Source organism: Penicillium cinerascens (genome assembly GCF_028974065.1).
Source record: "Penicillium cinerascens strain IBT 15544 chromosome Unknown contig_6_segment0_segment0, whole genome shotgun sequence".
Taxonomy (NCBI): domain Eukaryota; kingdom Fungi; phylum Ascomycota; class Eurotiomycetes; order Eurotiales; family Aspergillaceae; genus Penicillium; species Penicillium cinerascens.
In genome coordinates, this window is record NW_026695295.1 from 148,335 (window position 1) to 172,585 (window position 24,251).

General features: G+C 51.6%; 14 protein-coding genes across 14 annotated transcripts; 6 read left to right on the forward strand and 8 right to left on the reverse strand.

Annotated features, from left to right (window-relative positions):
* Positions 1–39: 39 nt before the first annotated feature.
* N7498_006044 (uncharacterized protein) lies at positions 40–615 on the reverse strand (the record flags this gene model as incomplete). Its single annotated transcript, XM_058453106.1, has 1 exon — positions 40–615. The coding sequence occupies one exon, from the start codon at positions 613–615 to the stop codon at positions 40–42; it is 576 nt and encodes a 191-aa protein (XP_058307297.1).
* Positions 616–937: 322 nt separating this feature from the next.
* Positions 938–1,183, forward strand: N7498_006045 (uncharacterized protein; the record flags this gene model as incomplete). The annotated part of the gene is made up of 1 exon (XM_058453107.1): positions 938–1,183. The coding sequence occupies one exon, from the start codon at positions 938–940 to the stop codon at positions 1,181–1,183; it is 246 nt and encodes an 81-aa protein (XP_058307298.1).
* A 3,986-nt stretch (positions 1,184–5,169) lies between these two features.
* On the forward strand, positions 5,170–5,863 carry N7498_006046 (GNAT family N-acetyltransferase; the record flags this gene model as incomplete). The annotated part of the gene is made up of 2 exons (XM_058453108.1): positions 5,170–5,563; positions 5,610–5,863. The coding sequence occupies 2 exons, from the start codon at positions 5,170–5,172 to the stop codon at positions 5,861–5,863; spliced, it is 648 nt and encodes a 215-aa protein (XP_058307299.1).
* Positions 5,864–6,664: 801 nt separating this feature from the next.
* On the reverse strand, positions 6,665–6,898 carry N7498_006047 (uncharacterized protein; the record flags this gene model as incomplete). Its single annotated transcript, XM_058453109.1, has 1 exon — positions 6,665–6,898. One exon carries the CDS (start codon positions 6,896–6,898, stop codon positions 6,665–6,667), a length of 234 nt encoding a protein of 77 aa, XP_058307300.1.
* Positions 6,899–7,798: 900 nt separating this feature from the next.
* N7498_006048 (Glucose-repressible protein) lies at positions 7,799–8,129 on the reverse strand (the record flags this gene model as incomplete). The annotated part of the gene is made up of 3 exons (XM_058453110.1): positions 7,799–7,815; positions 7,871–8,054; positions 8,115–8,129. The coding sequence occupies 3 exons, from the start codon at positions 8,127–8,129 to the stop codon at positions 7,799–7,801; spliced, it is 216 nt and encodes a 71-aa protein (XP_058307301.1).
* A 903-nt stretch (positions 8,130–9,032) lies between these two features.
* Positions 9,033–9,614, forward strand: N7498_006049 (uncharacterized protein; the record flags this gene model as incomplete). The annotated part of the gene is given in 3 exon segments (XM_058453111.1): positions 9,033–9,119; positions 9,133–9,388; positions 9,454–9,614. Coding segments are annotated over 3 exon segments (504 nt in total), but the record flags the coding sequence as incomplete, so codon positions are not given.
* Positions 9,615–9,945: 331 nt separating this feature from the next.
* N7498_006050 (translin family protein) lies at positions 9,946–10,780 on the forward strand (the record flags this gene model as incomplete). Its single annotated transcript, XM_058453112.1, has 2 exons — positions 9,946–10,079; positions 10,135–10,780. The coding sequence occupies 2 exons, from the start codon at positions 9,946–9,948 to the stop codon at positions 10,778–10,780; spliced, it is 780 nt and encodes a 259-aa protein (XP_058307303.1).
* Positions 10,781–11,256: 476 nt separating this feature from the next.
* Positions 11,257–11,808, reverse strand: N7498_006051 (TMEM14 family protein; the record flags this gene model as incomplete). The annotated part of the gene is made up of 2 exons (XM_058453113.1): positions 11,257–11,745; positions 11,806–11,808. 2 exons carry the CDS (start codon positions 11,806–11,808, stop codon positions 11,257–11,259), a joined length of 492 nt encoding a protein of 163 aa, XP_058307304.1.
* A 2,171-nt stretch (positions 11,809–13,979) lies between these two features.
* On the reverse strand, positions 13,980–14,540 carry N7498_006052 (RPEL repeat-containing protein; the record flags this gene model as incomplete). The annotated part of the gene is made up of 3 exons (XM_058453114.1): positions 13,980–14,152; positions 14,251–14,351; positions 14,410–14,540. 3 exons carry the CDS (start codon positions 14,538–14,540, stop codon positions 13,980–13,982), a joined length of 405 nt encoding a protein of 134 aa, XP_058307305.1.
* Positions 14,541–15,178: 638 nt separating this feature from the next.
* N7498_006053 (uncharacterized protein) lies at positions 15,179–16,534 on the reverse strand (the record flags this gene model as incomplete). Its single annotated transcript, XM_058453115.1, has 2 exons — positions 15,179–16,329; positions 16,414–16,534. 2 exons carry the CDS (start codon positions 16,532–16,534, stop codon positions 15,179–15,181), a joined length of 1,272 nt encoding a protein of 423 aa, XP_058307306.1.
* Positions 16,535–17,036: 502 nt separating this feature from the next.
* N7498_006054 (sulfurtransferase) lies at positions 17,037–18,112 on the reverse strand (the record flags this gene model as incomplete). Its single annotated transcript, XM_058453116.1, has 2 exons — positions 17,037–17,094; positions 17,151–18,112. 2 exons carry the CDS (start codon positions 18,110–18,112, stop codon positions 17,037–17,039), a joined length of 1,020 nt encoding a protein of 339 aa, XP_058307307.1.
* A 147-nt stretch (positions 18,113–18,259) lies between these two features.
* Positions 18,260–18,678, forward strand: N7498_006055 (anaphase promoting complex subunit 11; the record flags this gene model as incomplete). The annotated part of the gene is made up of 4 exons (XM_058453117.1): positions 18,260–18,401; positions 18,455–18,486; positions 18,539–18,602; positions 18,650–18,678. The coding sequence occupies 4 exons, from the start codon at positions 18,260–18,262 to the stop codon at positions 18,676–18,678; spliced, it is 267 nt and encodes an 88-aa protein (XP_058307308.1).
* A 602-nt stretch (positions 18,679–19,280) lies between these two features.
* N7498_006056 (uncharacterized protein) lies at positions 19,281–20,207 on the forward strand (the record flags this gene model as incomplete). Its single annotated transcript, XM_058453118.1, has 1 exon — positions 19,281–20,207. The coding sequence occupies one exon, from the start codon at positions 19,281–19,283 to the stop codon at positions 20,205–20,207; it is 927 nt and encodes a 308-aa protein (XP_058307309.1).
* Positions 20,208–20,569: 362 nt separating this feature from the next.
* On the reverse strand, positions 20,570–24,224 carry N7498_006057 (putative kinesin family protein (BimC); the record flags this gene model as incomplete). Its single annotated transcript, XM_058453119.1, has 3 exons — positions 20,570–21,517; positions 21,568–23,715; positions 23,769–24,224. 3 exons carry the CDS (start codon positions 24,222–24,224, stop codon positions 20,570–20,572), a joined length of 3,552 nt encoding a protein of 1,183 aa, XP_058307310.1.
* Between the last annotated feature and the right edge of the window lie 27 nt (positions 24,225–24,251).

Sequence of the window (24,251 nt, forward strand, 5' to 3'; positions counted from 1 at the left end):
CAAAAAGGCCAACCATACACCCCTATCACCAAACACCCTTTAGCTCAAGTCGTCTTTACTCGTGTTGTCGCACACGTAGTTAAAAGAGCGCATGGCCGGGATCAGCTTCCCTTGAGAGTTGGTAGCCGTGGAGCACCCGCTCTTCTGGTCCGCCGCCGACATGAAGCCCAGCCAGTCCTTGTCGTCGCAGCCGAGGCCACCAAAGAAGTGAAGTTGGCAATTTGAGGCAATATTGCCATCGAGTATGAAGCTGGCGCCATTGTCCTCCAGGTCATCCAGGCCGCCCTTATCGTGACCCTTGGAGCCGGAGCACTGCTTGGAGCCGTCTCCGTTGAAGTCTTTTCGAGGCACGTATGTCGTGGCGTCGGCACCGGCGCCGTGACACCCTCCTGTCGCGTAGAAAGTGATGCTCTTAAGCGTGTCTGCTTGCCAAACGGGTGGCTTGAAGTTGATCTTGGGATTGTTGCCCTTCGGGTATTCTTTCATGCTTTTCTGGATTGCCTGACTCCATTTACTTTGAGGCAATGGCTTTGTACATGGCTTTTTGCCGCCCGGGAATACGACGGCCAGGGCCACGGTGGCCATGAGAAAGAGGGAGAAGAGTCGGAAAATCATCGTGGTCAGAGTATGGAGAGAGACCAGGAGATAGTTTCGCCTTGGAGAAGAGGAGGAAGTTGGAGGAATGTAGAGTGACAGGACAGACGGGGCATTCATCTATTTACATGTTTTCATCGACTCTTGATATAGAACAAGCAAAAGTATAAACGCAGGGGTTCCGTGTGGGGGGCGACATCCTCTGCTTAATTTAGCTGATCGGTACGGCGGATTGGGGCCATGGGGCCAGGAACTTCCGGTGATTTCTAGCGAAGATTAGTTCAGACAGTTAAGACCCTCCCGCCTCTCACTTAGCTCAGCCCCTCTGCATCTCCGCCCCATCATGGATCTGCCTGTGCTCCCCGTCGAGTGTTGGACCCTGATAGCAGACAAGCTATCGTCTCACAGTCTAAGCCGTCTGACACGCGCATCCCAATCACTGCATGCTGTCCTCGGCCCCCGTCTCTACCGTTACATCGACCTCAGCGTGCACAATATCTCTCCCACTATCTCAGCGAAGGGCGAAGAGCACATCGCACCATGCCCGCCTAAACTCCTCGATCGCCAGCGCGCCTTTACGCGCCTGTGATTCTGCACCGCAAGCCTGAGTATGCCTCATGAGTCCAGTCCTTTACCTGGACTATGTGCCTGCACCGGGCCTGTGTTACTAAGGCCGTCCCTGAAGATGAGCTGGGCAGTGTTGTCCAGCTATTTTCGCGGCTGTATCGCGTTCTCTCTGTCTATATTAACGGGGGTAGTGCACATTGCTACCCCCCGAAATCTGTTCCCCCTCTGTTTCCCGCCGCCAGCCATATCTGGCTGAGCGGACAGATGCATTACGGCCTGGCATATGCCATTCTCCACGGTTCAGAAAAGACAGCTCTGAAGACTCTCGACATCTGCAACTTGCATGAGCGCGGTCACACCCGATCGAGGCAAAACTACCAGGTACCTCCCATACAGGAAGGTTACGACTGGGGCCTTGCTGCGTGGGACGAGAACGACGCAGAACCGATCGAGGAAGACTGGCCGGCAGACTTGTTGCCCAAGCAAGTCCCGCCGGGGCCGATGCGCTATCTACTGAACGGACAGCTGGTGGCACGATGCACTAGTCTAGAAAACTTGACTCTTCGCCAGGTGATTATAGAAACGCTACATGCATATGAGCTCCTGCCTCCCGGGTGGTATTATCCTGGATTGGAGATACATGAGAAGTGGGCATCCTTTATCCAGGCAGTCCGCCCGCGCCATCTGATAATTTAATATGATGACGTATCTACGACGATACGATCGGAACTGAAGAGACTGTGGAGGAAGAATACATGTCGCGGCAACTTACCCTACCATGGGGACTTTGACCAGAAATCGTTGCCGCTCTTGAAAGAAGGGTGGCCCGAACTGCAGAGATTGGAGTTGACCTACTGGCTCATCGCAGAAATGGACCTGCTTGACTTGGTTGTCCGCGATGAGACTATAGCTCTTCTTGGTAGCAGCGAAGAGGTGGAGGTCAACACGCTCCCATGGACCTATTACCACAACGGATTTCATACGTTAGACTAAAATGAGATAATGAATATCTTACGACTATACACAGTTGAAACTACATAGCATGTTCCAGCGAAATTAGGTTCATACTAGAATGGTAATCAGCATGCACTGCCCTGGCATACAGAAACCCCAATATCTAAATATACCTCGGCAAGGGTACGTCCAAATTGGTCTATTTCAGAACTACGCTGGCCCCAACAGGGTGGGTCTCCACGGGAAAGGACCCAAAGGAAGGGTCGGCTGGTTCCTGACGGGGGCCTCGCATCATCTGGAGGGGCCAAATCGGGTTACCCACCAATGATATCGCCACCCTAGTGAAGCTTGACATCGACCCACTCGTGTTTCATCGTTTATTTTGGGCCAAATCGATTTAGTTATCTACTTCCGAGCTTGCAACCGCCCTCCAAGCGGGTTGTCTGGCCCCAGGGTCCATCGTCAACACGTTCCAAAAGTAGCCAGGCGCTAAGCAACAGTGCCCAAGGCCCCCAAGCGACAGCTTCAGGACCAACAGCAGATCTAACAAGGGACTCACCTTTAGAGCGCGCATAAAATCCTACGGTACTCCAGTATAGTCAGCATCTCTACAACATATCACTCCCCTTCTCGTCGTCCCCTGGATTTCTACTTCGACCATCATGGCCAACCTCCGCGTTCTTCATATAGGGATGGCGGCGATCGTGGCACTAGCACCGCTCTCCGGTCGGTGGTTGTTCTGTGCCTATGTTGAGAGCTATCCTGTAGACCTATGCACGGGCCTCGCCTCACATACGGCCGATACTCGGCGGTGAAAACGCTCCAGTCCATGAGTAATCCAGAATTACATAACGTAATCGGTAAGCGAGTGACGCATGTAAGCGAGTGACGCACCCACCCATCCTCTATATTTTTAAACCACCCTTTTTAACCAAAACGCCTTTATATTCACTAAATTATCTCTGATTACATTTATTTGCCCTATGCCCAACCTGATTACATAAAGAACACGTAAACTGACGCCGTCGCGCTGGTGCTACCGCCTGCTGAATAGGCTGCCCGGGTGCTACTGGAGACGGTGCCGTAGGCTGTATAGTAGCCTCACGGGCTTGTAAATGCTCCTGAGCTTCCTGCACTGACATACCAGCTTCGAAGGCTATACGTCTACTAACCCGTGCGCGCTTTTGCTTCTGCACTGCGTTGGCAGCGCGTAATTCCTTGTTTTCTTGCTCAAGTAATATACCGTTTTGCATAGCGATCTGACAGCCCTTAATAAGCTGGTTTAACGCGGCTTGCGAGGGCGATGGGGGGCTATTTGAGCGTCGTTTTAAGAAAGCCTGGATTGACGCTCCTTGTTTAAGTAATTCCGCGACGGTCGCGGGCATTTTTGGGGTAAAAACGCTAGATCGGCTGTTTGGGCGGCTTCCTGAAGGTGTGGGCGTTCGAAGCCGGATATTGAGCTTTAAAAGCACTCGTTCTGGGTCGAACGGCACTAACCCTGCTGCTGCGAAGCTATTTTTGATTGTAAGCGCTTGAAAAGCGCTTACGCGAGCGTGTGGGTATACTGCGAGGAAATCAAGCTTGTCGATATGGTTAATACCAGCCCGCATTTTTTGATCAACCAAGGTTCCGTACGAGCGTTTTAAAACCGCAAAACAACTAATATTAAGCGGTTGTAAGAGATGTGAGCTATACGCTGGCATATAGAGAGGAATTATCTCATTTTCTGCGCAGATTTGGTCGAATTGTGGAGTTAAATGACTCCCGTGGCCATCAAGGACTAATAAACGATATCGGCCTTGCGTACGGCTATTCGTTGACGGTATAAATAGCTGTTGAAGCCATCGAAGGCTAATCTCGTCTGTCGTCCATCCATTTTGACTAACTTCGAAGCGCCAGTTATATAGAAAGCCATCGGCCCAAGCTAGATTGTATAGTTTGGCCTTGAAGATAATTGTAGGCGGAAGCGCCCACCCAGAAGCGCTAATTGACTCGATTGTAGTCACCCACTCGCGATTTCCTGGCTGTAAAACTGATCGCCGACCGTAGTATTCCGCTCGAGTAATGACCTTTGCGGTCGCTGTGAGGCCCATCGCGAAGCCAGTCTCGTCAAAGTTGTAGATATCCTCCGGTAGGATACCGTATTGCTGAACCGTAGCTTGTACGGTATCAAACCACCCTTGAATAACCTTTGGATCCTCTTGTTTTGCTCGTTGATAGTCGTATCGACGGGAAAAGCGAGATTTTAGCTCTGAATGACGATGGGTATAGTTATAGACCCATTTTTCGCCGACTGACTGGATTGGGGTTGAACCACGCTTTGCAAGCAAAAGATTCGCTATTTCTCGCACCATAGAGGGCCTAGGGGCTGCTCCGCGTGAATCCATAGACAATATCCACTTCTTAAGTGATTCCTCTTCAATTTGAGTCAATTTATGGCTATTTGCGCGAGATTCAGCGCGGTTTGTAGTCCCGCGTAGTCGACGGCGAAGCGTTGGTTCAGGGACATTAAATCGGCGCGCTGTGTCGCGTATAGACGTAATTTCCTTTTTCTGAATAGCTTGTATAGCTAATAAAATGCGGCCCTCTTGCTCTATGGAATTTCGGCCTAATTGAGCGCGGTCTGGAGGCATGGTGGTCGGTAGAAAATAGAAGGACGCGTGTGGACGCGAGAAAATAGGTGGGTGCGTCACTCGCTTACATGCGTCACTCGCTTACCGATTACGTTACAAAAAACATAGGAAATGTGGTCTCTCGTGTGACCTATCACTTGCTAGCGGTAAGTTATCGCTCCATGCGCTGACACCTTAAGCCCTAAGGTCGCAAATGATTATTCTGCTGCCTTTGTCAACGATTTTTGTTGCCTATAATTCTTCCAGGGTTTGTTAATATCGAGTGGCCTAAGGTGTGCGCGTCGCCAAGAAGGAGAAATCCAGATGCCTATCCCTGCCTGAATACTTAAGTCTTGCTTCGTTGAATGCCGAATAACAACCTTGGAAGCCTGAAAGCACAAATCTATCCCTCTATCCTTTACCTCTTCCCTTGTGAAACAAAATGGCCGCTCCAAAGTACTCTATTGCCTCTGTTTCGGAACCGGACCTCCCCTTTTTGGCCAATTTCATCCATGCCGCTAAGCTATCTTTGAGCATCAACCGTCTCATCTTTAAAGACTGGCCAAATGAGGCGCTCCAAAAGCAGATGTACAGTGAAGCTGTTCAGGATGGATACTCCAACCCTTCGATGGAATGTTTTAAAGCAGTCGATGTCGACTCTAATGAAATCGTCGGCTACTTTGTCCTTGCACGGAAGCGACCAGTCAAAGAGAGTCTAATCGACAGCGGAAGCGAAGGTGAAGCCATTCCAGATGGCTTCAATCTTGGTCTCTTTAGAGAGATGACGGACGCGACCATCCAAATTGCCAAGCAGACGGACGCAATCGATCGCTTTGGTAAGTTGTCAGTCATTGCTCCAAGCATTGCTAATGTGCCGTGCAGAAATCGTCTACATGTGTGTGAAGCCATCCTACCAGTGTAAAGGAATTGGTTCCAAGCTGGTTCAGCTCGGCTTCGATCGTGCCCGTGCTGAAGGTATCCCATTTGCTGTCTGTGCCGAAGCACCAGCACATGAATTTTTCATCAAGCTGGGATTCAAAGACACAACACACTACGATATCGATCTCCGGAAGTATGCTCCAGCTTACAGTGGCTTCGGTATTTTCCGACTGAGTGGGATGATGTGGCGCCCTTGAGTACCAGGACAGAGTCCCGGAGATAGATCTAATCATAATTAGAGTCAGCAAAATAGGATTTCTAAATTATCACGGCGAGTCATAAGGTCCTTGGGTGGGAAGTTATCGGTCGCATTTAAACTCAACGCCAGTTATCACCTGCATTAACCTCGATGCATAAAACTGACGTATTATTTCCTGCCCCATTGCAGTAATGCTTCGATATTGCCACTATGCGGGGTATCAGTGCTCTTTATCCTCTTTAGTTCAATAAGGTTTCCCAGCCGCCTGTGATGTCACTAAATAGCCCATTATAGATTACTCTAAAAGATGTATGCTGTTGTAAATTGCGTGTCTTTTTTAACTGAAATTTCCTACTCGCACCGAAGCTGTGCAACAACCACACGGACCTAGAAAATCACGACACTAGATAGAGCTACGGACCGTCAAATTCAACATCGCAATTTCTTTTTTCCTAAAGCCAGCCTTTTTTGTTAGTGAGAGCTATGCGGGAGATGCTAGTGGTGTTCTGTTGAGTGAAGAATAGGCCGAAAACAGCTCACAGGCAACCCTACTCAAGGATACTAAAGGTCTACTTTTTATGGACAGATCGAACGATTTACGAACTTCCATCCTGTATAGCAAATTTTAATGGAGCACGGGAGACATTTCTTAAAAAGTGAATGTTTTAGCTTGGAGACTCGAAGCAGGACACACAAAGTAGGGACGAGAACCCCACAAATTGGTAGTCAGAGCAGAAAAAGTTCAACTTGGCCTATAATGCTATGTACATAACCCAATTTCTTATGTCTTAATGCCGTGTCATCGTAGCGCTGTAGTGTCGTTGGGTAGAACGACAGACACAGGTGCTTTAATAGGCTCTCCAACTTGAAAGCCGCTGGTGCAGGGCTTCTCGGTCGACTGGACAGAGAAACAGTGTAGTCGAAAGTGTGCCACGCAGCGACGGAGGTCGGGGTCAGGAGCAGTGGCTTCACGCGCTAACTTCTCTTTGGAGGTGGCGGTGAGCTTATAAAGAAGGGCGTTGTCGTTCGCCATGGGGTTTAGCGCTGGTTGAGGTTCTTTTTGCAAATGTACGGAATGAGTTGGCTTGTCGGTTCTGAGTAGCAAGGCGGACGGACAGCTTTGATCATGATGATGTGGCGCGCTCACGATCGTATGTTGTAGAATGGGTTATAGTTTGCTTATAGACCAGACGGCAATTTGATTCATGATTTAATGGAGATTGTAGATCTTATATTAAAGGTGTAAACGAGGATGGAATGGGACTCTCAGACCTCGAGGGAGAAGAGCAATGATCGGTAAAATGTGAGTAAAGGTCGCGTGAAATTTTTATACGGGACACGGAGCGATCTGCAAGAGGTAATGCAGGGACGTCCACGTACTGCATAGTATACTTCCCGCCCAAACCTGGACACTTTCAAGGATGACAGATATGTACCAGGTCAAGGGAAACGGGAGCGAATTTTGCAGGTATGAAGATGTTGGCACACGAAGTTGTATCTTCCAGCATCTTCACATCTGGAATAACCGAGGGCAAGAGCAGTATTACGAAGGAGAAGTTTAAAGGTAAGGTCCCAGCGGGGTGCCCAAGTAAAGACGAGAATATGGCTGGAGCAGTGCTCTTTACTGCTGCAACCCAGTATCTTGATGGATATCTGAGCGACCGGGTCAGTCTAAACGTTGTTCCCAGTCATGGAGATTATACAGTCTGAATGGTTGAGTGCTCAACTACTTTTCTAAGTATTCGAGAAACCTTTTTCCCTGTGTAGCTATGTATGTGAAAACCGGAAAATTCGGTATGGAAAGTTCAAAAGCGAAAACAATATGTGGTATTCATTGATTCATGGTTTGATCATATACGTAAACACATCCAACAAAATTCACACCAGAAGAGTCTGCATGGTCGCAGATCTATTCCAACTGGACAGATAACGCTCAGTGCTTCGCAGCCTCTGTGGAAAGGATTAATATACGATCATGCTGGATTCATGCACATGGAGTACTCACCCTTGTTGGTGTCGGCCTTGGTGTTGTGCACCGTCTCGTCTTTCTTGTTGACAGCGGCGTCCTTGGCTGCGCTTGCGCGAGTACCAAGGCTGGTGTCAGAGTCCTTGGCGACGTTCTTGTTGGCCTCCTTCGCACCCTGGTTGGTGGCGCCCTGAACGGACTCGGAGACGTAGTTTGCGGCGTTCTGGGAGAATCAAGTTAGTGTGAGTCCAGAGCACCAGGGCGAGGAAACACCTCTACTAACCTTGGCGGTTTCCATAGTGAAGATGTAGTAAATAAATTGTCTTTGATGATTTGCTTTTGATCGATGGCACTAGCAGGATTCTTATAGGCGTCTCGGAATATTCCAGTAGGGAATGGATCGAGCTTTCGCCACATCCCAAACCTCGGCCAGCCTTGCTTCCCTGCTTTCACTGCCAAGGTGTTTGTGATCACGCACGCCATCCAGGCGTATGCGTCACTGGTTTGTTTCGAGCAACTCTTGGACCATGAGGGGTCTGGATCTCATCGAAGCCGATGGTTGTCTTGATGTTTTCATCACATGCATATTATTGCAGCCGGTTGACAGGAAATGCACTGAGATTGGTCTCCAATAACCCGCCAATCATGGGAGAGGTCACAAACAGGCTTTGCAAGCCACTTATACCGGTTTGTAGCTGGGGTACAAGCGCGCAGTAATGTGAGGTAACACTGACGGCGGGATCCACGTTGGGATCTACAGTCCCACCCGACCCTGGCAAGCTTTGTGTTGTTTTGGTTTGATTCTTGGGTTGCTTCTATTCTCAGCACTCATATTTGTGTTCTATGAGATACGAGATCGGGGTAAAATAGCACGCGGCCTAAATCTCCCCAGATCTACTGTGTCCTAAGGGGCCAAGTATCTGTCTTGCCTTATCGATGCTCCTCTAAATAATCCTCTAGTACTAGTTTGTATGGGTCGTAATTTACTTCTAGCTTTTGAGACTTTGGCTTCTTCACCAACAAACTCACGAGCTGGTCTACGCTTGTGTTGCTTTCCACAATTTCTGCTCAAGACCCCATTAGCGATCACTCACAACATGGCGAATCGGGGTGCATAAGATAAACGGAAGTGAAGAGAAAGAACTTGTCGAGCCCTCCTTCCTTAGTCAAGAACTCATGACATCTCGACAATGCGCTACAGCCCGGCGATTGGGTAGTGATCTTAGGGTCTGGCGGGGGCCTCGGTCATATTGGCGTGCAAATCACGGCCAGGGTTAAGAAAGTCCGGGTCATTGCAGTAGACAGGCGACGCTAAAAGGAATCTCAGTCTGGAGTCCGGGGCTGAAGTTTTTGTCGACTTTAAGACGGAAGACGTCGCAGCGCGAGTGCTCGAGTTGGCCGGAGAGGGCGCGCATGCGACAGTCGTTGTCCCCAGTACCAAGGAGGCATTCAAGGTTGCCCCGACGCTGGTCAGGAATATGGGCCAGATTATCTGGGTAGATCTTCCGCCGAACGATATGGAGCTTCCCATTTCTGCGACGCTGTGTGCTGGCCGAGGTAGGTCATCTCCCCAATATCTTCGTCTTCGGAAAATTTCCGAGAGGAATTTCTGACAATTATAGCTCTTTCCATCAAAGGCTCTTCAGTTGGTAGAGAAGAGCAGATGGCGGAGTTGTTGCAACTTGCCCTCCACGGAGTGATCACCCCGGCCATTGAGGTGTTCGATTTTGAGGAAACCCCCAATCTTATCAATAAAATCAAGGACGATACAATCGTTGGATGAGCAGTTGTCGCGATCCCAAGCTAGGTGCTTCGGAAGAAAAGTGAATTGTCAAGGCGCAAGGCTGGTGGTCCATTTTGTTAGCGGAGCGTCTATTTCGTCGAATTCCCCCATCGTATCGGTTCTCTTTATTTGACGAATTTGAATCCTCGATATTTCAATTGGCCAACTGAAAGGCGAGTGAGAGACAAGCAAATCAGAAAAACGGCAATCGTCATAAATCGACCTTATCTTATCGGTGCAAACCCTCTTCCTCCTCCACCTCCTCGATATGGGCACCAAACGATCATGGGAAGGCCAGCCTCTGGGTCTGCATACCAAGTCCGATACCAATATGACTTCCTCGGAGTCGACGGGCACATTTCACTCCATCTTCGAGACCTTCCGCAACGAGCTGGACGAGCACCATGACCGCCGCGAGCGAATCATCAAGGCAAGCCGGGACATCACCGCGCTCAGCAAGAAGAAGTAAGCTCTTCCCTGGCCTTACAGGCAATGCGACGGACTCTAACTTCCAATACAGTATCTTCGCCCTCCAAAGAGTCCGTGCCATCAACCAACCCATCCCACCCAAAATTGCACAAGAAAATCAAACCCGCCTCGATACCATCGACAAGCTCTTCAACTCGATAGTCTCCGATGTCGCCGGCATCAATTCCTGGCGCTACCAGCGTCAAATCGGTGGCGCGATTCAAGAATTCATTGAAGCGATCTCGTTCGACCACTACCTCCGCACACAGACCCTGATCACACACGCCGAAGTGACAACACGGGTACCGGCCGGAATTATGGTCACCGAAGAGGACTACGTGATGGGACTCTTCGATTTGACGGGTGAAATGATGCGCTTTGCCGTCTTGCAGCTAAGCTCGGGGAACGCACCTGCCACGCAGGATACACAGGACTCAGCAGAGCCGCAACCGCCGAGTCTCTCGCCTACTCAGGCCGGCATTGTAGTGGATCTTCGAGCCATGCGGGCGCGATTCGAGGCGCTCAGTGTTCCAAGGAAATACCACATGCTGCGCGATCTCCAGAAGAAGGTGGAAGTCATGCAGAACAGCGTGGAGAAGGTGGAGCGGGCGGCGTATGGGATTCTGGTGCGTGGCAGCGAGCGGCCGAGTGGGTGGACGCCGGATCTATCTGCGCCAGTGGAGGTTGAGACTCATTAAACTGGGGGTTCGATCGCAGTCCTCAGCTATATGCCTCGGATATACGTTTAAAAGTGAGCCGGGTTGATCCTGGCGCCATATTCGTGGTCCACGATTATTTACAGATGCTATAATCCCACATTTACACGTTCGGTCTCCCTAAACACGAGTTGCTCTTCTCCCCTAGATGATAAACACCATATAATCGCGATTCCCTGTCAAATCACATTGGCATCTCAACTTGGCCCAAGTGCCCGTTACCCTGGACGTAGCAACTCGGCTAACCAGCACTCTGCAACAATGAGGAATCCCGTGAATTGTTCGAGTACGGCTACGGCCGATGGCGGCAAGTATCCCTATCCCATAGAGTCACGTATAGCTCCAACATCTACTCGATACAACGAATCTCCACGTCTCGCGGAGCGAAAGCCCGTCTTTGTCATATTACGGCCTCCAACCACCAACTCGTCAACTATAAACTCGCGCGCTTTTCTCCTTCATAGTTCCTGGTCGACACGATCCCGAAGTTGCCTTAGGTCATCACGGAAAACTAAGAGAACGAGAGAGAAAAGAAGCACGGCAGCTAGCGAAACACCACCATAAGCATGCGCAAAAACCGCGACTCCGTACACGCCAATATACCCCGATTCCTTAGGAAGCGCGTTCCAACCCGTTAGGAACGAGCCAAAGGCCAAAAGGAAGGAAGCCAACAGGGCAATTTCGGCACCAGAGGACTGACCCGCGCGCAGGCGCGCAAAGCTGAGGATATAAAGGGCACCGAAGACGTGGCCGAGTAGGATCGAAGCGGGTGAGCGGGTGCGCACGGAGCTTATCGCGCCTCCGACCAAGGCGAAGAGGGCGATGACGAGGGCGGTGTTTGTCGGGAGGCTTTCGAGGCTTTGTTGGGGCGAGCCTGTGCGCGCATACGCGACCGCGGCTGTAAGGACGAAGAGGGAGGCGACTAGAGCGGGGGCGCTTGAATTTGTCTGTTTGGAGCTTGAGTTGGTTTTTGGTCGGTTGAGAGGTTAGAAGAGGGATTGGCTTACCATTGTATTGGCGGCGGTAGTCTATTTCATATTTGGGGACTGCATGGAGCCTCGGAAACCTTTCCCAATTACCACGAGGCGCGTAATTTCAGAGGAAGCCCGGCCAAGGAACGCGCGCTTTAGGTTCCCGGCCCGATCCCGATCTCCACGTGATATCAAGGTTGGTGTTTGAGATTGAAAAATTGGTTCCTAGTGCAACACTTGGCTAAAAATACTAGGGTCATAACATTCTGGGGGGTAGGGCGCCCAATTCAATAACCAACGCCCTGGCTGCTTGCCAGGAAAGCATCTGCCTGCGCTCCGCCACCAGCCGGGATTAACGAAACGACATAAGGCCATTCATTCTATACCACCCACCCAACCTGCGATGACATTTTTATGTATATCAGCTTCTGCTTATCCCTCCTTAGGAATATTACAGAGCCTCTAATTGCTCTTGATTGACCCCGCTCGGGGCAAGACAACAGCCTGGGATATTTACTAACGTACAATGGTACCCTTGCTCCTGCACTCACTGGCGACCTTGCGAGGGTCTCAATGCCGCACATGACTATTTTCCAGCAATTTATTATCTATAATTACCCTCCAGCCAGGATTTCTGCGTTTCAAAATGAAGCTAATATTTCTATTCGGGTAACCCTTAATAGCGAACACATAGTACTATGCTCATATCGGTAAATAAAGTCCCTTGCCATATTTCTTGCATAATCAAATGTTTTTAGTCCAATTTCCTACTTTATGTGAATGAACATATCTATATAAATGTTTCCTGGCTTTAGCCTGACATTCAGGCCAGGCAATCACTGTGACGTATAGGTCACAGTAGGAACCAAATGTGACAATGGGGCCAAATGTAACAATGGGGCCAAATGCAACAATAGGGCGAAATGCAAAAATGGGGCTAAATTTAACCGATGTCTAGGCCTGATATATGGAATTTCTTCTTTGATCGAGGCAACCCGTGATGAGGACCATCTGGGCTCCGGCACGTAGGGTCCAAAACACTAGGATATTGAGTCGTTCCTTGCCATGACCTGAATGAACCGTAAAAATAGTGAGGGGACCAGAGGCAGTGCTGCATTGATTTCGCAAGGATTGCCTCTTATACCGGCAAGGGTGGAAAAGGCAACCAGATCAGTCACTTCTGTGATCGGCTCTATAACAAGCCGCTTATTAGACAGAATGATCTTCGCAAACTTATATTAGGCAAATTGCAGCAACAACGAACTGTTGAGAAATGAAGGGGAGATCGATGAAAAGAAGATGGACACGTAATTGATAGTAAATTCTGATGCTCTTTTCTGCAGAGGTCATTGTCTTGGAGCTTACTGGCATTCGCCCGGAGTTTTGCCGTTCATAATTCGGTGCCCTTGGTCGGAGTTTACTGGTATCAATGGCGAACGGAGATTCGAGGCCAATGCATTATCCCCTGGTCTTCTCCCGAGAGGTGCTCGCCGATGACCCGTGTTTGGAGGATATTGTTTTCAAGAAAGTGACTGACTGTGATCTGATATCAACGTTATCGGGAAGACACCACTCGATTTACTAATTACCCCATCTGTCTACTCTGGATAAATCACTTCGAGACTATTTTGGACTGTGCAATCTTCTACTATCCTGGTTATCCGCAGCCTTTCATCCATTCCGGTGCCATATCCGTTGAGCTGTCGCTCTTTTCACCAGTATCATCCGAGGTATTCGGCTTATCCAATTGCCCAGAGTTAATGCAAATTTGCCGGAACGTCAGAAGCCAACGAGCGGTGGGGGTAACCGGTCTGGATCAACGTTATCCATCGCCGATAGCGATCAACGTTATCGCAGTGGGGAAGACACTCCACTCACGTAGATCATCCAAAGCTCCATTGCCATCTGGCAATTGACAATTGACAATATACAATATACTACAATATACCAATTACGATTTGCCCCACCAGTCTACACTACCGGATCCGGGGAAAGCAGTTCGACAAAGCTTCATACGAGTAAGGAGGACAAAGCGTCACGGTGACATCACCACCCCCCGCACAGTGCCGGAGCACAGCACAAATCAAAACTAGACGGTCAAAACTAAAGAGGGAGCAAAAAGCACAAACCACAACGCCTTCGTTATCTCATTCCTCGAGTCGAGTCACCCGTAGTCCAGGCAAACCAAAGACTCAATGATCACGCAATGATCATGCGGAGCGGGGGTCCTCATCCTCGGACAAGATGCCCTGCGAAATAAGCTCCTCGGGCTCGGGGCGGTTTTGAATCTTGTGTTCGAGGTTATCGGCCAGCATGTTGCGTTCGAGGTCGCGGGCCTGTGCTTGTAGCGCTGGGGCAGCGTTGGTTGCGGGGAGGATGTTCCCTGTACCCGCGGTGTTAGCGCAAATCCAACGAGAACTTAAATGTAGGGCTTCGGTGTAGAAGCAGAGTATGAAGTGGGAAGGGTATGGGTAGACTCACGCTCGACGAGCTGGTCGCGGTCGGGTCGCTTCCCCAGCTTGTTCTTGAGATCGTCGGTAGCTCGTTGGCGGGCGAGTTCCTGGTGGGCCGCTTGGAGGGCCCTGCGGAAGTTAGTTAAGGAGCTGTAAAATGACGGAGCTGTAAGTCGGCAAGACATACGGAGCGACGTTCGTGTCCAGCAGGATATGGCGGTTTTTGAGGTCCTGCACGTCTGGACGGGTCTGGAGGTGCTTCTCCAGCGAGTTGCGGCGCTCGTGGTGGGTGGTAAGAGGGCGTTGGTCGACGGACATGATTGAAGAATTTAGCTATTGAAGGTTGAAGGAATGTAATGGAGTAGTGGATATTGGAGTGGAATAGTTGAAGCGGTAAAGAGGTGAAGTGGTGAAGTTGGGAAGTTATGAAGTTGGGAACCAGTCAAATGATGTTCCGCGGGACGTCACGCGGGGTACCTGAAACACAAGACTGCGACTCGTGTCGTACACTACTTGGACTCTACGAATGAGAAAAGATAACCAGATAAGTTTAGTAGATCGGAAATCCACTATCATACACGAGATCGCGCCAAAATCAGCAACTTCTCAACGGTTCCCAGGGCACCGCCTACTCTGTCAGTCCAGGGAGACCTTACAGGCCCCTCGAGTAGAGGTAGAAGTAGTAATCACCAGCCGCGGATCGAATGGAATCCGGCAGATTCATCGCCGGGATTCGGCCAGCCACGGTCTGGGATTGATGCCGGGGGTTCAGTGGTGTGGGTTGGGGTAGAGGGGGGGGAAGAAACACGCCCTGTCGCAGCACGGATTTCCCTCGCGCGATGCCCGTCCTGCATAAGGAAAAGAGACAAACCCGGGTTCTGGATGCATGGAGTCACACTGGTCTGCCAGCACCGCGTCGTTAGACACAGATGCTATCGGCAGACCCGCTCGCGCCTTCAAGGAACCCAGAGCTTGCCTCGTCCTCGGCCGTTGCCGCGCGCCGCGCCGCGAGTAGATCCTCCACGGCGGGAACTGGCAGAGCGACGCGAGGCCGAGGACATGCCTCGGGCAGCCCCCTGTGGAGAACTCAGATCCACCGTCGGTGTCTTGTTCGCACCGAGGGATCGGCTGAACGAGTCCGGGTCGATGGGCTGTGTCGGGACCTCAACCGGGGCCTGAGTCTCCGGAGTCGCTGGGGTAGCCTTTGCAGCAGCGTTCTTGCGAGAAGAGCCGCCCCGTGCACCACGAGAAGAAGAACCTTTGCCATTGCCGCTGCCGCTGCCGCTACCGCTACCACGGCCGCGCGGGACAAAGACCAGCTCGTCCTCGTCACTGTCGTCCTCGTAGGTCAACAGAGTCTTGGGCTCGGTAGCGTGGGTCTGAGTCTTCTCAACGTATTTGCAACGGTTTTTGTATTCGCGCTCTTCGTATTGAATCGCAGTGCGCAGCTGGACAATGTTCTTCACGCCGATACCGAACTTCTGAGCCCATACCTGAGTCGCGCGGTCGTTGGTCACCAGAATACAGCTTTTGGCAGAATTCTCAGCATCCGGGCCGCTGTGCAGCCGCCACAGCAACGCACTCAACAACGGGCGCAGAACCGACGGAACGACGGGAATGTTGGATGCGGAGGAAGCACGCTGATGTCCCTTGGTCTTCTCCATCTTGCCGGTGCCACCGTTCTCATGTTGGGCGCATTCGGGACTGGTGCGCGAACTGCGGGAGGACGTGCGCGAGCCGGGTCCGCTGGGAGAGCCGGCGGAGGTGATCGAAGGGGCCTCGGTCTGATTCTTGAAATTCAATTTGCTCAGTAGCATCTGCGATAGATCGTCCGATTCGGAGGCGCCGTGGTACTTGGGGGAGTCGGTCGCCGATTCGGGGGAAGCGGTCTCGTCGAGAGCCTCGGGCTCTTCCTCGAATTCCGGCAGGAAGAATTTCTCGGCTTCTTCCCAGTGCTCGTACTGTTCCATCGGACCCTGCAGGGCGACGCGGTCGGCGGCGATGTGGTCTTTGCCGGAGGTGACGCGGTCCAGGAAGCGAACGGCCTCGCGGGCATTGATCGCGATTTGCGATCCCGCCCGCTTCAAGGCATGGAGCCGTTCAAGAGCTGGACAGGAAGAAAGGGTTAGAGAAGTGATGCGACATCGGAGAGAACGACCGTCTCTCTCTCTCTCTCTCATTGTGCACCTACTGTAAAGAGGAACAATGAGATCGATGGCCCCGCTGGTGGTCCATTTCTTGATTTCGCTGATATTGGTGGTCAGAGCCGTCTCGTCCACGGCGCAGTGAAAGGTCTTGCGTCCGGTCGACATGGCGGACGAGAAAAGTGAGTCTCGCAGAGAGGGTCGGAGGAGGGCCAGTATGCCCTAGACCGGGGAACTGGATGTGTGAACAGCCGCAGCTGGAGAGGGGACCGTCAGCAGGGAGCGAAGGAGGTTTGACGGAGGGACATGGGAATGTGGGGGCGAGCGGGCGGCCGGTATAACGCGGAGCACTCACAGTGAGAAGCCAGAGAACAAGAGAATAACATCTGCAGCATCTTTGTCGCGACGCACGTAGCACGAAGAACAGAGTACAAAGATGTCTAGGAACGAAAATGAAGTCGGCGCCGTATCTGACTAAGCGGGTACCCCGGGTCAGGTACGAACCGAGATGAGATGGATGGGATATAACTGAATATGGATATGAATAGCGATGAATCTATATGTGCGAGGGGAGAATCTAGCTAATAGAAACATGAGATAAATGGAAGGGGAAGAAGAGAAGAGTGACCGATCTGCCTGCCATCGTGAAATTGGTATCCAACTCGCATTCCTATTGCTTCACCTTCTTGATGAGACCATCCGATTCCTTGACCCGCTGTGCCCACTCACTAGAAAGAGTTAGCATGTATGAAATAAATTTCCTATGGTCTTGGATATGACTCACGTCCAGCTGCCGTCGTATACCCGACGCAGATTCGGGCTTCCATATTCCGCTTCGCCCAAGGCCGTCTCAATAATGCTGGCAGTCACGCCAGTACCGCAGGAGCTGATAATCGAGCGCTCGGGATTAATTTGCCGTTCCTCAAATATCTTGCGCAGTTCCTCCGGAGAGCGATACGTCTTGGTCTCCGGATCGAGGAACTCCTGGAACGGCATGCTCTTGGAGCCCGGCAGATGGCCCGAAGGCAGGCCCGGGCGTGGCTCAGGGTCAGTGCCAGCCCAGCGGCCGTATGAACGAGCATCTAGGATCTCGATCTCCTCGGCACCCTCCTTGCCATAGTCCAGTGCAAGCTCCTTCATCTCGCGGAAGGAAATCACCAGCTTCGAGTCGTAGGTGGGGACGGGATACTTGGACTTTTCCACAGGTGCCGGTTCACCACTCTCGGTGGGGAAACCCTCCTTGACCCAGAGACGGTAGTTGTTCAGGATGTGCACGTTGGAGTGGCCGAACACGCGCAGGGTCCAGCCCACGCGCGGAGCGCTGAAGATGCCCAGCTCGGCAGTGTCGTAAACCACGATCTCATCATCGCGGCGAATACCGAGATCGCTCATGGCCTCTGCGAAGGTCTCGCAAGTAGGCAGCATGTGCGGATAAGGCGAGTCATGGTCTTTGACTACGTCAAGGTCGAAGAAGCGAGACTGGGGGATCCGAGACCGACGAAAGGATTCGATTCCAGTGCGACCCTCGGGGTCATTAGGCATGAACCATGCTGCACAGAGAGGAATCACTCTAGGCGATGTGGAGATCTTGGTCGGGGGGTTCTTCTTCAGAGCCTCGTTGAGCTGGTTAGGGGTCACCAGGTACGAGGAGAAGGAGACATTGCGGGCCTGAGTGAATAATCCGATGGCCTTGTTTGAACGGAAGGACCGAGCAGGCAAACCCACCCGAGATACCATGGAAGCCATGGTCGACAGCGATCCAGGAATACAGGGAATGTAGCTTGGATGCCAGGTGCGGAGAAGGCCATGTGAACGATAAACAACCCTTATCGGTCACCGCTCACCTTCACCTTCCTTCACCCACCTTTTTTCCCCACTCCGCTTCACAGCAACATGAAGGTTACGCTGAAAGAATGGAACGCCATCGCTACCTGGCATTGGGATATGCCCGAGGATGAGGTTTGCGGTATCTGTCGCGTCCAGTTCGACGGTACCTGCCCGACCTGCAAATTTCCGGGAGATGACTGCTCATTGCGTAGGTCGACACGGTTCCGATTCCAGGGCTACGGACTAATTAGATGTCTACAGTTCTCGGCAAATGTGGCCATTCGTTTCATATGGTGAGACGAGATGCGTATCGACGGGGATTGTGGACTAACGGCGGGTCAACAGCATTGCCTCATGACCTGGATCCAGCAGGAAACATCCAAGGGACTGTGTCCGATGTGTCGCCAGAGTATGACACCCATTCCAGGGCTGAATTTCATTGCTAACCGCTTTCAGAATTTGAGTGGAAACAAACGGAGGAGTGATCATCGAATCTTGCATATTCCGGCGTTCAACGGGTTGATTCCAAGGATACCCCTGCAACATTTCTTGATAGCGTTTTTTATGGGCCAAGGCGACATTTTGTACCGGCGGACATGCTCCGATGCACTTTTACCTCTGTATTAGTGCCCCCGCGAGGATAAGTGGCCATTGATAAAGACCAATGGTTCCAAAGACCGTCAAAATCACATGGTTTGAATCATTGACCATCGTTCCCCAAGTATTGCGATTGATTGCAGGATTACACCTCCGATTTCAATACACTTTAATCTCAGACCAATATAACCTTCCATGGCCAGAAAGACTGAATTATTGACAATCTAGTTGGTGCCGTGGATCCGACGGCGAATATACAGCACCACATTACTCGATATCCATCTTAAAACACGTCACCCAAAACCTTTCAATTGCAAAGATTGACCATCTAGCCATATCACAGAGAAACATCTTGTCGGCTTTCAATCCGAGGCTCTCCGTTGAGAGCATAACGTAGCAATAACGTCACGTGTTCATATCTCCTTATCGATAAGAGCTGGGGAGCGACATCACCGGTGGACCGGTTGACTTCCCCAACGATGTAGCGGAGATGCCGACCAACCCACATCCTCTCTCGACCTCGTCGTCTCTCCGGGACTTGCACAGCCAGCCTGAGGCCGCGTCAAGACCGAGCGATCGATACGGCGGACACGAGGAGCACCAAACAGCTGCAGAGCCGCATCCGCGGGAAGTACACGCCTCTCCGATACATGATGAGAGCCCCATACACGATGCCCCAGATGTCCACGATGTCCCCGAAGAGGGTGTAGAGCAACGCTCCACACCAGGATTTCAGCCCTTCTTCACTCTAGTTGAAGACGCCCACACATCAGACTACCACCACCCGACAGTACACTACATCTTCTCCGACGATGACACGGACATCGTAACAGAGGCCGCACTCCGCAGTCTAGAAGCCCAACAAACCGAAACCAACAAAGATCAAGTCCACAAATCAGCCGAGTCGGAAAAATCAACCCTGCTCCCACCTCCAATCCCGGGAGTCCGCGAGAACTACATCGTGCTAGACGTCGAACCAGTCCACACAAACACAAGCACAAACCCAACCCCAACCCCAACCTCTGCACCGAATCCAGGGATCAGTGAGATGAAACCACATACATTAAGCCAGTCGCCAGGGTCGAGCGTACCCCAGTTCCGGGTAGTCAGCGCCAAGAGTTTCTCTCCGAGCTGGCAGGTCCTCAGCAGTGAGATCGTAGCGGCGCCGACATTCGAGAATGGGAATGGGAACCCAGGTGATGCGGGGCATGGGTTCATGTTGAAGATTCGTGGGACGGATGGGTTATCTGGGGAGATTGCGCGGGAGAGGGGGACGCAGAGGTTGGAGGATATGATGGATCAGTTTGCGAAGAGGATGCGGGAGTTGCAAATGATTATTGATACGGCGGAAGCTGCGAGTGGAGAGAAGGAGGTTGGGGACGAGGGGGCTGAAACGAAGGAGGTGGAGGAGTCTTGATCTCCTTCGAGATCTATTGCTTAATGGCGCTATGACTTATGTATCGGCGCGATTCTGAGATGCATGGCGTTTTCATCCACACACTGGACAGTGCTCTTGGGGATACCACTGCTTACTTTTACTATTTGAATATCAGATGTGATGCAATCAATTAAGACCAGACGGCCGTAAGAGTAAGATATCTATTCATAACGATCCCAACGCCATGGAGAAAAGACCAGATCCAAGACTCAACAAAAGAAGAAAAAGCGAACGACAATTCCACTACGGTTTTCAGCCAGAAACTCCGGTCAATAGGGGGCAAGTACCAGCGATATTGGGTATCAAGATGTCACGTAAAGAATCAAATCAAAATGGTGCAACTAGTCCGAGGGACGGGTTCGGAGGTAGCGACGACCGGCAGCTGTAGACGGAGGCACGTTCTCGCGACCCTCCATCATGCCGGCCATCCTCTTGGAGAGCATTTTCTGAGGCAGTTTGCTTTCCGCGGGGTTGGTGGACGCGGAGCGGCGGCGCTTGAGAGCCGGTTGCTCGGGCTCGTCCTTTTCGGGGGTTTCGTCCAGGTCTGTGATGACTGGGGCGGCGGAAGAATCGGGTTTGGAAGACGCAGTGTCGTCGTCATCACATCCGACTTGTCTGGCGACGTTTACATCGACTTCCCTAAGGCCAGTGTTGGAAGTGGGCGCGGATGAAGAAGAGGGGTGAGTTACCTCTTCCGCGGCATCGCTATACACATAGGATTTAGATGGCGAGGAGGCTGGGGATTCTGGGAGAGGGGGAGGCAAGGGCTCCTCGTTGAAGGGAAGAGCAGTGAATTGCTTGGAAACTCGATGCCGTGACCGAAGACCCTCATGGGGTTCGGTGCGAGGGAGAGTCGAGGGGTATTCATAGCGCCGCTTTTGAGGAGTGATACCAGTCGGCACGTACTCCTTCATCGGATGGCTTTGGATGTTGGCGCGAAGTTCGATAAGAGGTTGGCGGACACCATCCTGAAGAGGTGCAGTGGACTGCTCGAGCTTCTCGGTGTGCATGTTGGTATCCTCCTGGAGACGGCCGATGCGTTCACCGAAGCCGTCCAGCTGCCCTTGCACGGCGGTGCGAGACTCCCGGACATTCTTGGAAATGGCGTCCAGGCTGCCAATGTGTGATTCATGGAAACGGCCATTGTGCGACCGGGCCTTCGCAACGAAATCGTCAAGGGCCTCCATTTGCTTGCTCATGTCGCTCATCTGAGCATCCACAATCCGCACAGTCTCCTGGTGAACCGACTCCGTAACTCGCTGGATGGAAGCATTGCGTTGGTCAAAGGTCTGTTGTGGTTAGCGTTGGCTTTGGAAAAAGAGAACACGGAGAATCTTACCTCCCAGTCCGTCTGCATCTTGGCCTTGATCTCGTCTCTAGATGCAGTGACGTCCTTGGCAAATTGCTCCTCCTTGAAGATCCATTCATCAATGTGTCGGTCATACTGCGCTGTAGCATGTTCAAGAGAGTCACCCGAAGCGGTCATGTCGTTACGAAGGGTATCAACCTTGCCCTTGAGGCGACTGGACTGCCGTGAGCTCGACTCATCCAGCAGCATGCGAATCTGCGACATGAGGTTGTCGCGCTCTGATTGAGCACTCGCATGCTCCTCTTCGAGAACTTGAGCAAGATTTTGGGAAGCCTTGCGGTTAGCCTCCACCGACTGGCGGTTGGCTTCTTGAAGCTCAAGGCGCAACTTGTTGATCTCGGATTTCTGCTGCTCCAGATGCGAGACCATGTTCTCAAACATGCCCTTGAAATCCTTGCCAAGGGTGCTGTAGGATGTATGCAGCTGGGAGTGAAATTCGGAGAACTCGCCAATAACCTCCTTGGAAATGCGAGCTGCAGCAGCAGACAGTCCATTCAGACCCTCGCCAACCTTGGTCTTCACATCCTCACGAAGTATCTTGATCTCCTCAAGAACTTCATTCATCTCATCGTGAGCACCGGAAGTTTGGCTCTTGGCATCGGATTCAACCTTGTCAAAGGTGGAGCCAAATTCTTGTAGCTGAGACCGAGCAGAGTTGACTGCGCTAAGCTCGGAGTCAACAAAACGATGGATACGGCCCGACATGCTCGCCAAAAGATTAGCATGCTGCATCTGGAAGTTTTCCATGCGGGCATCGATTTGCTGGGTGACTTGGCTAACTTCATCCGTGGACGACTGCCAGGTCTGGTGATTATCCGACTCCAGGTTGTCCTTGCGGTCAATCTTCGCGTGCAGACCATTAACGTCCGCGACGGTGCCATCCAGGGTGGTCAGAATCTCTGCTCCGATTTGACGAAGTCTGCTCTCAGTGCTCTGATGAGCTTTCCGCACAAGTGTCTCCTCATCCAGCTGCTCGGAGGTGTGCTTGAGGTTCTTTTCTGTTTGCTCCAGCACGCCCCGGGTGTCGGTCAGCTTGTGCTGGGTATATTCATTGTCCTGCTTCAGGGTATTGAAGTTGCTGGTGAGGGTGAACAACTCCTGCACTTTGTGACGAAGACTCGCTTCCATGGATTCAATTCTGGCTCGCTGTTCCTCGTTGACGATTCGCCGGGACTCGCTTTCCATGGTCATCTCCTCATACGCAACCGGGGTCATGTACACACCGTTGCGGTGGCGGGTTGCAATAAGATCGCTCTTCAGCTTCTCAATTTCCATGCCGATCTCTCGGAGCAGCTTGTTTTTCGACACAAGAGAGTTGATTTGAGGCTTGTTGCGAATGTTCTTGGCTCGGAATGCGTAATCGAGGGTCGAAATTGTTTCCTCCAGGTTGCTTTTTGATGGGGAAACCGTGGCAATAATACAGGTTTTTGTTCGACCACCTAGAGAGTCTTGCAACAGACGAGTGAGCTTCGACTCTCGATACGGGATGTGGGCACTCTTGTCCACCAGCGCGTTGATCACACGTCCCAATGTCAACAAACTCTTGTTGATCAAGCCCGCTTCGGCGGCCCGCTTGTTCTCCGCGCCGCTTCGACCAATATTCTCGCTACCAGCCAAATCCACCAAATTCAACTTTCCAGAGCTGACATACTCCTCACCCGAGTCAGTAAGGCGTTTGGTAAAAACGGTGATGGTGAAAATGGTGTGACTGCGGGAACTGAGATCGTTGCATTTGGTCGCGGCGACTTGGCGTCTGTGACTGCCCAATTGGAGCAGTTTAATACCGGAGGAAGCGGAATCAATGTAAGTTTCCTCCATCCCTTGCACCATGGTACCCGCGTGACCTTTCTTTTCGTTCTCGAAGATTTTGAGTTTTGTGTTGTCGTCGGCGGACAGCAGATCGCGCAGCTCCTCATTGTAGAGTTCGATGAAGGAGCATTTGACTGTGCTTTCGGTCTCTTCGAGTTTGTGGAATAAAGAGTAGAGTGTGCGCGGTATGATACCAGCGTCATCGGACAAAATCCCAAGGGTGTCGGTCATGTCTCCAGACATGGTATATGTCTTTCCTGTTCCAGTTTGACCGTAAGCGAAGATAGTACAGTTGAAGCCTGCAAGCATCTATGATCCGTTAGCACGCCATGCTCCCACACCGGTGATAACGATCGGCTTACCTCGTTGACAATTGGTACAACCACCTCATCGTAAACAATTACTTGATCGGCGCCTGGCGAGAACACCTTGTCGAAAGCGTAGGTCTTGTTAGAGATCGCATTCGGTCCCATAGACAAATCCACATTCTTTCCGCTGACACCTTCAGTGGACAACACCACACCACTGTTCTCCTTGATCTCGCGCTGATTGCGACCGCGGCAGCGCACCACCACATGGATGCTGGTGTCTTCGTTGATTTCACGTTCATAGTCTCTCTCCTTTCGTTTTCCGGTGGCAGATTGGTCAGGGCTCGGTTTGGTCGCACGTGTCATAGCAGTGGAAGTCGGTCTCCCTGTTACTGCGGGCGATGCCACTCTCTCCGGCACGGTGGAGCCGGTTCGTCGAGTGGGTTGACGCAAATTGGTCCTTCTTGCAGCTGCTGGAATAGCAGAGGCAGGCCGGGGTGGGCCAGCCATGGTTGAAGAGCAAGTTGGAGATAGGTG